We start from the raw sequence: 12,427 nt of genomic DNA, 5'->3' as shown, positions 1-12,427 counted from the left end.
ATGATACTTTACATTGTTACAACTTGGGTCAGAAACGGAGAGATCTGTGTTAATTTTTGCAGAACTTACTGATTTTTGTTCTTTTATTGCTCTTGTCATTAGGATGAAAACCAAAAAAGTATCTTCAGAGGAAAAAATCACCTTTTAATATTGCTAGTTAGAAAATGTCATGAACAGTGTGTCTTAGAAATATAATATTCTACTTATTTACACATGTCAAAATTTGTGTCTCTTCCAGTGTTCCTTGCCTGTATCTCCCCTTGGTTCAGTAGCTACCAGATTTTTGGAAGAGGAGGAACTGAGGTCTCATCACATTCTAGAGCGCTTGGATGCCCATATTGAAGAACTAAAAAGAGAGAGTGAAAAGACAGTGAGACAATTCACAGCCTTAAAGTAGCCTCTTAAAAAAATCACAATCTTGGAAATAAAAATAAACACCAAAGAGTTACTGTCATCTGAAGTAGCAGCTCTTTAAAAACATGAAGAGATAAAATTATAAAAATGATACATCTAAAGCAGTGGTGAAGAAAGCTGAAAAACTGATACTTTTGATAGGCATTTTCTCTTCATTGGTTTGTTTGAAGGACTTCTTCCAGCAGTAACCTGAGAGAATAAACCACTTTGCTAGACTTTTTTCTCATACGAATATTTATTATCATAAAGTGATACTTATCTTGCTGACTTAAATGTGAATAGCTATGTACTAATTGAAATAAGGATTTTATGATACATGTTGAAAATAAAGTAACTGCAGGAACTTTCTTTAAGGGAAATGTGTAGAAGCATGGATTTAGGAGTCAAACTTACCTGGATTGATAGACTGGTTTTGCCACTTACCAGCCAACAGGGCTGGTTATTTACTGGGCTGGTAGCCCCTCCTAGCCAAGGGGCTGGTAGTATGTAAAGTCAGGCTGGTAGTGAATAAGGGGGGTGTGCTAAAGAACCTTAGCAAGCAGTCTTCTCTTGCTCTACACTCATGCAGAGGAGAGAGGCAGGGAGGGCAAGGGACTGGCTTTCATGCACGGTGCCCATGGAATATCCATTGGAAATAAATGTTCATCATCGGCACTGCTGAGGACAGGTTTAGATAGGAGACAAAGATCTGGATGTTGATGTGCCGGAGGCATTTGAAACCATGGGAGTTGATAAGATCCACCAGGGAGGCTGTGGAGAGAGAGAGGAGCAGGAGGCTGGGTTTCGGGCCATGAAAGATGCCAGCATCTGAGGATCACGGGAAATAGATCTAGCAAAGGAACCAGAATGTGCAGTTACAGATGAGAAAGGTCAGTGTAGTGTACTTGCCAGCTCAAGGGTGTGGCCCCTGTGAATCCTCTTCTTTAGTGGATCTTTCCCATCAGCGTAAAAAATCCTGTTATTTCCCCTTTTTTAAAAAAATCTGAGTTTTTTTTTTTTTAATGCCTTTCTATTTACTGCTCTGTGTGTTTATTTGCTTCCCTTCACCCAAACACTTCTGGAAAGAGTTGTCTGCAGTGGCTCTTTCCAGTTCCTCACCCCCACCCCACTGCAGTTCTCTTCCTAACCCTCTCCAACACCACTTCCATCCCCAGACTGCTTTCTTGCTCTTGAGTTCACCAGTGACCTAATCAGTATCTGAGCATCATTCAGCACAGTTGGACTCTCTCTTGGCTTCTGTGACCTGGAACTTCTGGTTTCCTCTCTACCTCATCCTCCACTGCAACTCATGGCTTTTCCTCTTCTAACCTCTAAGTCAGAGGACCGCCTAGAGCTCTGTCATGGGTTTTCTCCCTCAGCATTCTCTTCCCTAGAAGTTTCCATTCCATTCTCAAGCTCTTAATACCACCTATAGGCCAGTGACCCTTACATTTATTACTAATCTTGACCTCTTCCCAGAGCTGCTGTCTTAGATACCTAGCTGCTTATGCAATGTCTTCACTTGGATGTCTGACAAACATCTTGTTTCCAAGAGAGAACTCTTTATTCTCCCTCTTGCTGAGATTCCATATCAGGACATAGCATTATGTTTGCCAGTTCCTAGGAGTTACTTATAATTTCTTCCTTACCCACATCCACATATCCAGTCATTTGGGAGGTCCTGTCATTTCTTCCCCCAGAATCTTATCTCAGACCCAACCATTTCCCTCCTGCACTTCTACCACCTGATCCAGACTACTTCTGTCTCACCCTGATTCTGGCAGTAGCCTCCTAACTGATACTACTTACACCAGTAATTCAGTGAGCTTCTGGAGTTATCTTTTAGAAATGTAAATGAAACGGTGTCACCACTGCTTCCCTTCAGACTCTTTCAAGGCTTCTCTTTTTTTTTTTGATTGAGGCAGAGTCTCACTCGGTCGCCCAGGCTGCAGTACACTGGCAGGATCTCGGCTCTCTGCAACCTCCACCTCCCGGGCTCAAGTGATTCTCCTGCCTTAGCTTCCCGAGTAGCTGGGATTACAGGCGCATGCCACCAGGCCCAGCTAATTTTTGTATTTTTAGTAGGAACAGGGTTTCTTTTTTTTTTTTTTTTTTTCTGTGAACAAGGCTTTTTTTTATTCCCATTGCTTAAGAAAATGGTGCTACACAGTAGTTGGTTGATAAATATGTATGAATTACAGGATGAATTAATAATAGATTATTCTCATGGTCCCACCATACACATTCAACATTTTAAATTCTTTTTAAAGTAAATTTTGTTTTGTATACAAGAAGTTATTTGTAAACTTTAACTTTGATGTTATTTTGGCTTTTAGCACTTTTCATTATCTCGTTAGACACATATATGTAATATATTCCACCCTTGATATTAAGCATAATGCTCCTGTGGTATTTAATCTTTGCATTATACACAGAATACTGTCTTACAGTACAAAGAACTCAGTGTTTAAAGTGTTAATTATAAAAGAGTGAATGGATAACTGTATGAATGAATAGAAGGATTATGATATGCTGTAATAGTGATAATATAAAAGTAATAATCTTAATTACTAAAAAATCTACATCTTGTTTTTAATATTTAGTGAGCCATGTAAATAGTGAGGGTGATAGAATACCTGCAGGTAAGCATTTTAGAAAAAAAAAGTTAGATAAGTAAAGTTTACATAATTTGATTATAAGTTAAATTTTATGTCTATATTATATCTAAATGCTTAGAAACAACCTTTTAGTGATAAAATTCACTTCTGTGCATGCAAATTGGGTAATTGTGTATCTAATTGACCACTTAGTTTGTAGTTGAGTAATTATTGTCATCAACTGCCTGTTTGCACATTAAATGAAGACCAGGTGAAAATGTTAATTAGGTTAATAATTTTAAATAATTTTTGTTATTAAAGAAGTGTGTTTTTCTGCTCTTGCTGCAGTTTTGCAATTGCTATTTAAAATAGTTTTCACATGGCCTTCCAACATTGGAGACCCAGATTAGAAGCTCAAATTCAAGCAGATGGTTGGGTCAATACATCTCATTAAGGAAACCATTTTATAGAGGCTTATCATTAATGCATAAAAGGCTATTATATTTCTTTTTTAAATTATTATTATTATTTTACTTTAAGTTTTAGGGTACATGTGCACAATGTGCAGGTTTGTTACATATGTATCCATGTGCCATGTTGGTGTGTTGCACCCATTGACTTGTCATTTAGCATTAGGCATATCTCCTAATGCTGTCCCTCCCCCCTCCTCCCACCCCACAACAGTCCCCGGAGTGTGATGTTCCCCTTCCTGTGTGCATGTGTTCTCATTGTTCAATTCCCACCTATGAGTGAGAACATGCGGTGTTTGGTTTTTTGTCCTTGCGATAGTTTACTGAGAATGATGGTTTCCAGTTTCATCCATGTCCCTACAAAGGACATGAACTCATCCTTTTTTATGGCTGCATAGTATTCCATGGTGTATATGTGCCACATTTTCTTAATCCAGTCTATCGTTGTTGGACATTTGGGTTGGTTTCAAGTCTTTGCTATTGTGAATAGTGCCGCAATAAACATACGTGTGCATGTGTCTTTATAGCAGCATGATTTGTAGTCCTTTGGGTATATGCCCAGTAATGGGATGGCTGGGTCAAATGGTATTTCTAGTTCTAGATCCCTGAAGAATCGCCACACTGACTTCCACAATGGTTGAACTAGTTTACAGTCCCACCAACAGTGTAAAAGTGTTCCTATTTCTCCACATCCTCTCCAGCACCTGTTGTTTCCTGACTTTTTAATGATGGCCATTCTAACTGGTGTGAGATGGTATCTCATTGTGGTTTTGATTTGCATTTCTCTGATGGCCAGTGATGATGAGCGTTTTTTCATGTGTTTTTTGGCTGCTTATAAATGTCTTCTTTTGAGAAGTGTCTCTGTTCATGTCCTTTGCCCACTTTTTGATGGGGTTGTTTGTTTTTTTCTTGTAAATTTGTTTGAGTTCATTGTAGATTCTGGATATTAGCCCTTTGTCAGATGAGTAGGTTGCGAAAATTTTCTCCCATTTTGTAGGTTGCCTGTTCACTCTGATGGTAGTTTCTTTTGCTGTGCAGAAGCTCTTTAGTTTAATTAGATCCCATTTGTCAATTTTGGCTTTTGTTGCCATTCCTTTTGGTGTTTTAGACATGAAGTCCTTGCCCATGCCTATGTCCTGAATGGTATTGCCTAGGTTTTCTTCTAGGGTTTTTTTTTTTTTTTTGAGACGGAGTCTCGCTCTGTCGCCCAGGCTGGAGTGCAGTGGCGCAATCTCGGCTCACTGCAAACTCCGCCTCCCAGGGTTCACGCCATTCTCCTGCCTCAGCCTCTCCGAGTAGCTGGGACTACAGGCGCCCGCCACCACGCCCGGCTAATTTTTTTTGTATTTTTAGTAGAGACGGGGTTTCACCGTGGTCTCGATCTCCTGACCTCATGATCCGCCTGCCTCGGCCTCCCAAAGTGCTGGGATTACAAGTGTGAGCCACCGTGCTCGGCCCTCTTCTAGGGTTTTTATGGTTTTAGATCTAACATGTAAGTCTTTAATCCATCTTGAATTAATTTTTGTGTAAGGTGTAAGGAAGGGATCCAGTTTCAGCTTTCTACATATGGCTAGCCAGTTTTCCCAGCACCGTTTATTAAATAGGGAATCCTTTTCCCATTGCTTGTTTTTGTCAGGTTTGTCAAAGATCAGATAGTTGTAGATATGTGGCATTATTTCTGAGGGCTCTGTTCTAGTAGGAACAGGGTTTCACCATGTTGGTCAGGCCAGTCTCGAACTGCTGACCTCAAGTGATCCACCTGCCTCAGCTTCCCAAAGTGCTGGGTTACAGGTGTCAGCCACTGTGCCCAGCCCCAAGGCTTCTTACTGCACTCAGAATAAAATCCAAATGAATTAGTATAGCCTACAGAGTCTCAATAATCTGGGCCTGATCACCCATTGCATCATCCTTTACTGTGCTCCACCCATGCTGGCCTCCTTTCTGTTTATTGAGTGCAGCAAGCTTTAACCTGTTAGGGTCTTTCATTTGCAGTTTACCCTGAATATTCCCTTTCTCTTACCTCACCTGTGATTGGCGTTTTCCCTCTTGCAGACCTGCACTCTGGCATCCTCTCCTGAGCAAGCCTTCTTTGATTGCTGCCTCCCAAACCTGCTTCTCCCCATTTCTCTAGCTCATTGGCCTTTGTTATTTGCTTCATAGTGCTCACCACTATCTGAAATCATTTCATTACTTGATTTATGTTTGTATTGTCTATTTCTGCCTTTAGAATTAAAACTCCTTGAGGGCAAGGACTTTGCATCTCTGGTTCATGGGGGGATCCTCATCACCCAGCACAAGCCCAACACTTAGGAGAGGCTCAGCTACTTTGAACCAATGGAAAATGCCATATCTGAGGTGCACCACATCATTTCTTTCGTGTTGATATGCATGCTGTCCTTCAGTTTGCCTCCTCTTCCCACACCCTGTCATGTGCTCCTAAAACTCCGCCTTTACTTGGCTACTTTATCTGGCTTGGCAAAGCTTTCCCATATCCCCTGACCCACATCAGGGAACGTTTCTCCTCATTGCTCTCACGGCACCCTGTGTGTGGCCCTGACTAGACTGTGCTATCCGCTTTGATTTCTATCTTTCAGGGGCTAAGTCTTGCCTACATCCTCAGTCAGCGTGCTGCCTAACACATAACAGATCGTAAGCAAATACTGGGTGGATGAAAATCACTGCCATTCAAGGCTTCATTGTATTTATCAGTAAAACTGAAATAATATCTAATGGGGTTGAGAAGATTTACTGAAAATATATATTTGAAAGGGCTTTGCAGATTTTAAAAGTACTGTACCTATGTGCATTGCTATTATATTCAGGAGATTTCTGAGTTGTAGACAGTCCCAAGCTTAAAATCTGTAGACTGCAACCCGTTTCTGAAATGTTTGTACTATGTGTTGACAAGGAGGAACAATGACAGACTCTGTAGTCACCGGAAATACTTAAGGAATCATGAGATACTATGTATTTCCTTAAATTATACTGTTTTTAAAGCTGAAGTATCTAATAGTTAATGGGTTGTCCAAATTTGTCAGAGCATTTGACTGTAATTTAATGTCTCACCATTTTTCAAAAAGATACATTAATAGCAAATACTAAAATGTGTCAAGACTAAATCTGAGTTAGTGTCTTAGCACACATTTTCCAAAATCTCTCAGTGATCAGGGTACCCAAATGAGATGAGAAGATTAGGGATCGGTAGTCTACTTTTGGTGTTTACAGATAATGTTTTATTGGGCAAGTCATCTCATTCCTCTTGTCCTGGATTCCCAATGAATTTTCATCTGGATTCCTATGCAGATTTTAGCTGAAGAGGGCAAAGTTGACTTCCCACTGTGGGCTGGACCTTCCCTTCCCTTGCAGCCTCATTTGATCTCAACAAGTGTAGAAAAAATACTACAGCACTCTGTGTTTCTATGACATCTGCTTAAACCCAAACAATTCTCACCTTCTCTCTCTTACATACACATAACACCTGGTAAACTGTGGGTGATGATTTTCTGTTTGCAAAACACTCGAGTCCAGTACCTAAAAGTTACAGATAACAAAGATAATTATAAAATAAGCTCTGTGGCATGAGAACATAGGTTAAGCAAACAGTTGTCATGAACAGCATTGAAATGTAGAAAAAGTTGGAAATGTGTCCGCTTGTCCCAAAGCAGTTTGGAATAGTATAAATGCATCAAAAACTAACAAACAGAATCAGGGCAGAGGGAAAGTGAGGGCCGTAAACATTGATTCACTGATGAATCTAGTTGTCCAGTCCAGTTGCTAGAGGAAGGCAGCCAAGTTACCTCTGAGCTTCAGAGGGGGAAAAGCAGAGGAGAAAACATTTACCTAAAAGTTTTATGGTGCCCATAAGATAAAAAAAAAAACAAAAAAAAAATAGGCTTAAGAAAAGCACAGATTTTTTCTGTGTGTTTGAATAAGCATTTTGTAAAGTATGTGAGTATCCAGAAGAGAAGTCCAACATTTTCATAACTGGTAATAATAATCTGCACAGCTCCCCCCACAGTATGCTTCACTGTGGGTTGATGGCATAAGGCTGACATCTAAATTCAGAGGAAACTGTTCTGAGAGGGCCCCAAACATGATTGCATAAAGCTCTCATGGCCTGAAAAGGGAAAATTTAGAGGGATGATAGACTGCTTTAAACCAATCTTTTGTAAAAGCTATTTCTCCACAGTGCAATTTTGATAATTCAGACAATACAGTTCACTTTTTTTTTTCCCTCTCTGTGAGGAACTAGAATTTGGGAATTTTATGTTGCCCATTAAGGCCAGGTTCAATTATTTGCCAATCATCCAATCAGAAGAACTTTTGCACTCCTCTTATGAAAAGAACGTAAGGCAGTAGTTGATAGGGGAACATCTAGAACTCCTTGATGTTAAATGCAAAACATTTATTAATGTTAATAATAGTAATATAATAATATTAAATGCAAAAAATGTGCATGTGTGCATTTTTCTGGGGAGAAGGTTCATAATTTTCATTAGAATCTTGAAGGTGTCTGTGAATCAAAAAGAGATAAAAAACCATAGCTTTAGGGACTAGAGTTCTCCCAGAATGGTATCCCGTTTCCTGGGGAGAGACATAAAATTGGAGGAGTCCAACCTCTCCCTTCTGGGGCTGAATTTTAAGTGCAGTTGAATAGTCATTCAAAATTTAAGCTTTTCAATAATAAAAAGACAATTCAGTTCAAAAATGGACAAAAGATTGGAATAGACATTTCTTCAAAGATGTACAGATGGCTAATAAGCAAATGAAAAGATGTTCAACATCATTAGTCATCAGAGAAATGCAAATCAAAATCAAAATGAGATACCATTACACATCCACTATAATAATGAATGATGATATAATTTATTTTCCTTTTAGTGCTTTGTATCTTTTTTTTTTTTTTGAGACAGAGTCTTGCTCTGTCACCCAGGCTGGAGTACAGTGGCACGATCTCAGCTCACTGCAAGCTCTGCCTCCCAGATCCACGCCATTCTCCTGCCTCAGCCTCCCAAGTAGCTGGGACTACAGGTGCCCGCCACCACGCCCAGCTAATTTTTTGTATTTTTAGTAAAGACGGGGTTTCACCATGTTAGCCAGGATGGTCTCGATCTCCTGACCTTGTGATCCACCCGCCTCGGCCTCCCAAAGTGCCAGGATTACAGGCATGAGCCACCACACCCGGCCTTTGTATCTTATTTTATGCACTTAGTCATTATTCTAAGGGGTCCATAGGCTCCTCAACTCTGCCAGAGGCATCCCTGACACACAGAAGGTAAAGAACCTCTAAGTACTTAAGCCGCCAGCTCCCATTCCATTTGGGAAGCAACAGAGGAGGCTGAGGCAAGATGCTTACCAGTGGGAGGGAGAGAGGGCACTCCTAATCCCATTCAGAGGCTGACCTGGCTCTGGGGAATTTGACTTGCTGTGTTTTCCATTGTTTTGGCATATTCTTAAAAAAATACTTGATGTGATTTGGTTGTGTCTCTGCCCAAATCTCATCTTAAATTCCCACATGTTGTGGGAGGCACCCAGTGGGAGGTGGTTGAATCATGGGGGCAGGTCTTTCTCGTGCTGTTCTCGTGACGGTGAATAAGTCTGATGAGATCTGATGATTTTAACAACGGGAGTTTCTCTGCACAGGCTCTCTTTTTGCCTGCTGTCCTCCATGTAAGATGTGACTTGCTCCTTCTTGCCTTCTGCCATGATTGTGAGGCTTCCCCAGCCACATGGAACTGTAAGTCCATACACCTCTTCTGTAAATCGCCCAGTCTCAGGCATGTCTTTATCAGCAGCATGAAAACAGACGAATACAGTAAATTGGTACCAGTAGAGTTGGGTGTTCCTGAAAATGTGGAAGCGACTTTGGAATTGGGTAGCAGGCAGAGGTTGGAACAGCTTGGAGGGCTCAGAAGAAGACAGGAAAATGTGGGAAAGTTTGGAACTTCCTAGAGACTTGTTGAATGGCTTTGACCAAAATGCTGATAACTATATGGACAATGAAATCCAGGCTGATCTGGTTTCAGATGGAGATGAGGAACTTGTTGGGAACTGGAGCAAGGGTGACTCTTGCTATGTTTTAGCAGAGACTGGCGGCATTTTGCCCCTACTCCAGAGATTTGTGGAACTTTGAACTTGAGGGAGATGATTTAAGGTATCTGGCAGAAGAAATTTCTAAGCAGCAAAGCATTCAACAGGTGACTTGGGTGCTGTTAAAAGCATTCAGTTTTAAATGAGAAACAGAGCATAAAAGTTTGGAAAATCTGCAGCCTGACAATGCAATAGAATAGCAAATCCCACTTTCTGAGAAATTCAAGCCAGCTGCAGAAATTTGCATAAGTAATGAGGAGCTGAATGTTAATCCCCAAGACAATGGGGAAAATATCTCCAGGGCATATCAGAGGTCTTTACAGCAGCCTCTCCCATCACAGGCCTGGAGGCCTAGGAAGAAAAAATGGTTTCATGGGCCGGGCCCAGGGTCCCCATGCTGTGTGCAGCCTAGGAACTTGGTGCCCTGTGTCCCAGCCACTCCAGCTGTGGCTGAAAGTGGGCAACGTAGAGCTCAGGCCATAGCTTCAGAGGGTGCAAGTCCCAAACCTTGGCAGATTCCATGTGGTATTGCTCCTGCAGGTGTGCAGAAGACAAGAATTGAGGTTTGGGAACCTCCACCTAGATTTCGGAGGCTGTATAGAAATGCTTGGATGCCCAGGCAGAAGTTTGCTGCAGAGGTGGGGTCTTCATGCAGAACCTCTGCTAGGGCAGTATGAAAGGGAAATGTGGAGTCAGAGCCCCCACACAGAGTCCCCACTAGGGTACTGCCTGGTGGAACTGTGAGAAGAGGGCCATTGTCCTCCAGACCCCAGAATGGTAGATCCACTGACAGCTTGCACTGTGCACCTGGAAAAGCCACAGACTCTCAATTCCAGCTCAGGAAAGCAGCTGGGAGAGTGGCTGTACCGTGCAAAGCCACAGGAGTGGAGCTGTGCAAGACCATGGGAAGCCACCTTTTGCATCAGTGTGACCTGGACGTGAGACATGGGGTCAAAAGAGATCATTTTGGAGCTTTAAGATTTGACTGCCCCACTGGATTTGGGACTTGCATGGGGCCTGTAGCCCCTTTGTTTTGGCCAATTTCTTCCATTTGGAATGGGTATATTTACCCAATGCCTGTATCCCTATTGTATCTGAGAAGTAATTAACTCACTTTCGATTTTACAGGCTCATAGGCTCAGATTTGCCTTGTCTCAGATGAGACTTTAGACTATGGACTTTTGAGTTAATGCTGAAATAAGACTTTGGGAGACTGTTGGGAAGGCATGATTGGTTTTGAAATATGAGGACACAAGATATGTGAGAGTCCAGGGGTGGAATGATGTGGTTTGACTGGGTCTCCACCCAAATTTCACCTGAATTCCCATGTGTTGTGGGAGGAATCTGGTGGAAGGTGGTTGAATCATGGGGGCAGGTCTTTTTCATGCTGTTCTCGTGATGGTGAATAAGTCTCACAAGATCTGATGGTTTAAAAAGGGGAGTTTCTCTGCACAGGGTCTCTTTATGCCTGCTGCCCTCCATGTAAGATGTGACTTGCTCCTCCTTGCCTTCTGCCATGATTGTGAGGTTTCAGCCACATGGAACTGTAAGTCTATTATACCTCTTTCTTTTGTAAATCACCCAGTCTCAGGTATGTCTTTATCAGCAGCATGAAAATGGACTAATAAAACACTTAATACTTCAAATATTTTGGATCTCTGGAAAATAGCTTGAGACATGTGGATTTAAGGAATGACTTTGCATGGGGAAGAGTCTGTAATTGCTTGGTGTTGTTAAACGATGGGTTAATGTTAAACCTTTTTGGAGCAAAATAAACAGATCAGGTGATGCCTTCTTAGTCTACAAGTCATAGCTCATGCAGGAGGTAGCAGGTTGAACATATCAATCTGGAACCTTTCCTGTCCTTTGCTCATGGTCCAGAATTTATTAATATGAACAGGCTACTGCTGGGGTTCCATGCTGGGCTGAGGTGCCTGTCTTCCAGAAAAGGGGATCCTTGGGGAAGCACTGAGCTCCTGCCCCAGCCACTGCCCTGTTGGGTTACACAGGGACCTGCAGGGTTGCAGTACGTGCTCCTGTTGGGACCAAGGGCTATGCTTGCCTGTGGCTGAAGAAACTAACTGGGAGATAACACTTCCGGTCTTGTTCGTTGTATTTCATTTAAGTTGGGGATCTGAAACACATGTCCTAGATCACAGAAAAGTCAGAGACTGGTGGGCTGTTTGGGTTTATGCTATACATCAATGGCAAGACAAATCCAAGAGCTGGCCCACTGAGAGGCCCCCATTACCTCCCAAAGCCGGTGCCACAGAAATCAGGACAGCTCTGGGAACTGGTGATTAGCCCATCCACACTGGATGCCTGTCAAAGGGATAGCCACTCCAGAAAAGGACTGGGAAGACTAGTTTCAAAGAGTCTCTTAGCTGATCTGTTTCTCATAGCCAAAGAAATAAAGCAGGTTTAGGTAAGGTACTTGGCTTTTCTTTCTCTACTTTGCCCAGTCATGCTTGTAGAGATACTGAGGGACTTGCTAAGCAGTCTTAGGGCAGAACTTCAATATGCTCATATTTCCGCATCAGTGGTCTGCAACCCTCTCTAAAGTGTTCTGTCAACAGTCCTCCTCTAAGCACTGAGGTTAGCGCCAAGCATTCCTGCAGCTTCTCCTTAGAATACACTTAGCCAAGACACTGCCTGGCTGATGAGTGGCCTTTGCTGCCTGCACCCTCGCCTAGCAGGCAGCAGCACCAAGACTGAACTCCCATCCGGGAGTGCAGGAACCCCTGCAGTGTGCAGGCCCCTGGCCCTCCACCCCACAACATCGCACAGTGCAGAGCCGCCCCACACCCAAGCAATGATTGACAGAGCTTGATCATCCACTCTCTCCAAGAAAGGTACCACTGTTACCCCTGAATGTGA

At 42.3% G+C, this 12,427-nt stretch overlaps 1 protein-coding gene across 14 annotated transcripts in view; it reads left to right on the top strand.

Annotated features, from left to right (window-relative positions):
* CEP63 (centrosomal protein 63) overlaps positions 1-12,427 on the top strand; it is a 165,149-nt gene that overhangs the window by 71,941 nt on the left and 80,781 nt on the right. For 9 of the 14 annotated variants that reach the window (XM_058433768.1, XM_032144226.2, XM_058433766.1 and 6 more), the window contains one exon: positions 239-629. The exons of 4 other annotated variants lie outside the window; for them this stretch is intronic. In XM_058433768.1, coding sequence (XP_058289751.1) covers positions 239-397 — 159 coding nt within the window. In that variant the 3' untranslated portion in view covers positions 398-629. Of the gene's footprint in view, positions 1-238; positions 630-12,427 lie in introns of those variants that run through there. One more of the 14 variants, XM_058433767.1, reaches the window with a different exon arrangement.

The sequence above is a fragment of the Hylobates moloch genome, unplaced genomic scaffold (assembly GCF_009828535.3).
Source record: "Hylobates moloch isolate HMO894 unplaced genomic scaffold, HMol_V3 SCAFFOLD_22, whole genome shotgun sequence".
In the NCBI taxonomy this organism is placed as follows: domain Eukaryota; kingdom Metazoa; phylum Chordata; class Mammalia; order Primates; family Hylobatidae; genus Hylobates; species Hylobates moloch.
This window is presented reverse-complemented; position numbering and strand designations above follow the sequence as displayed.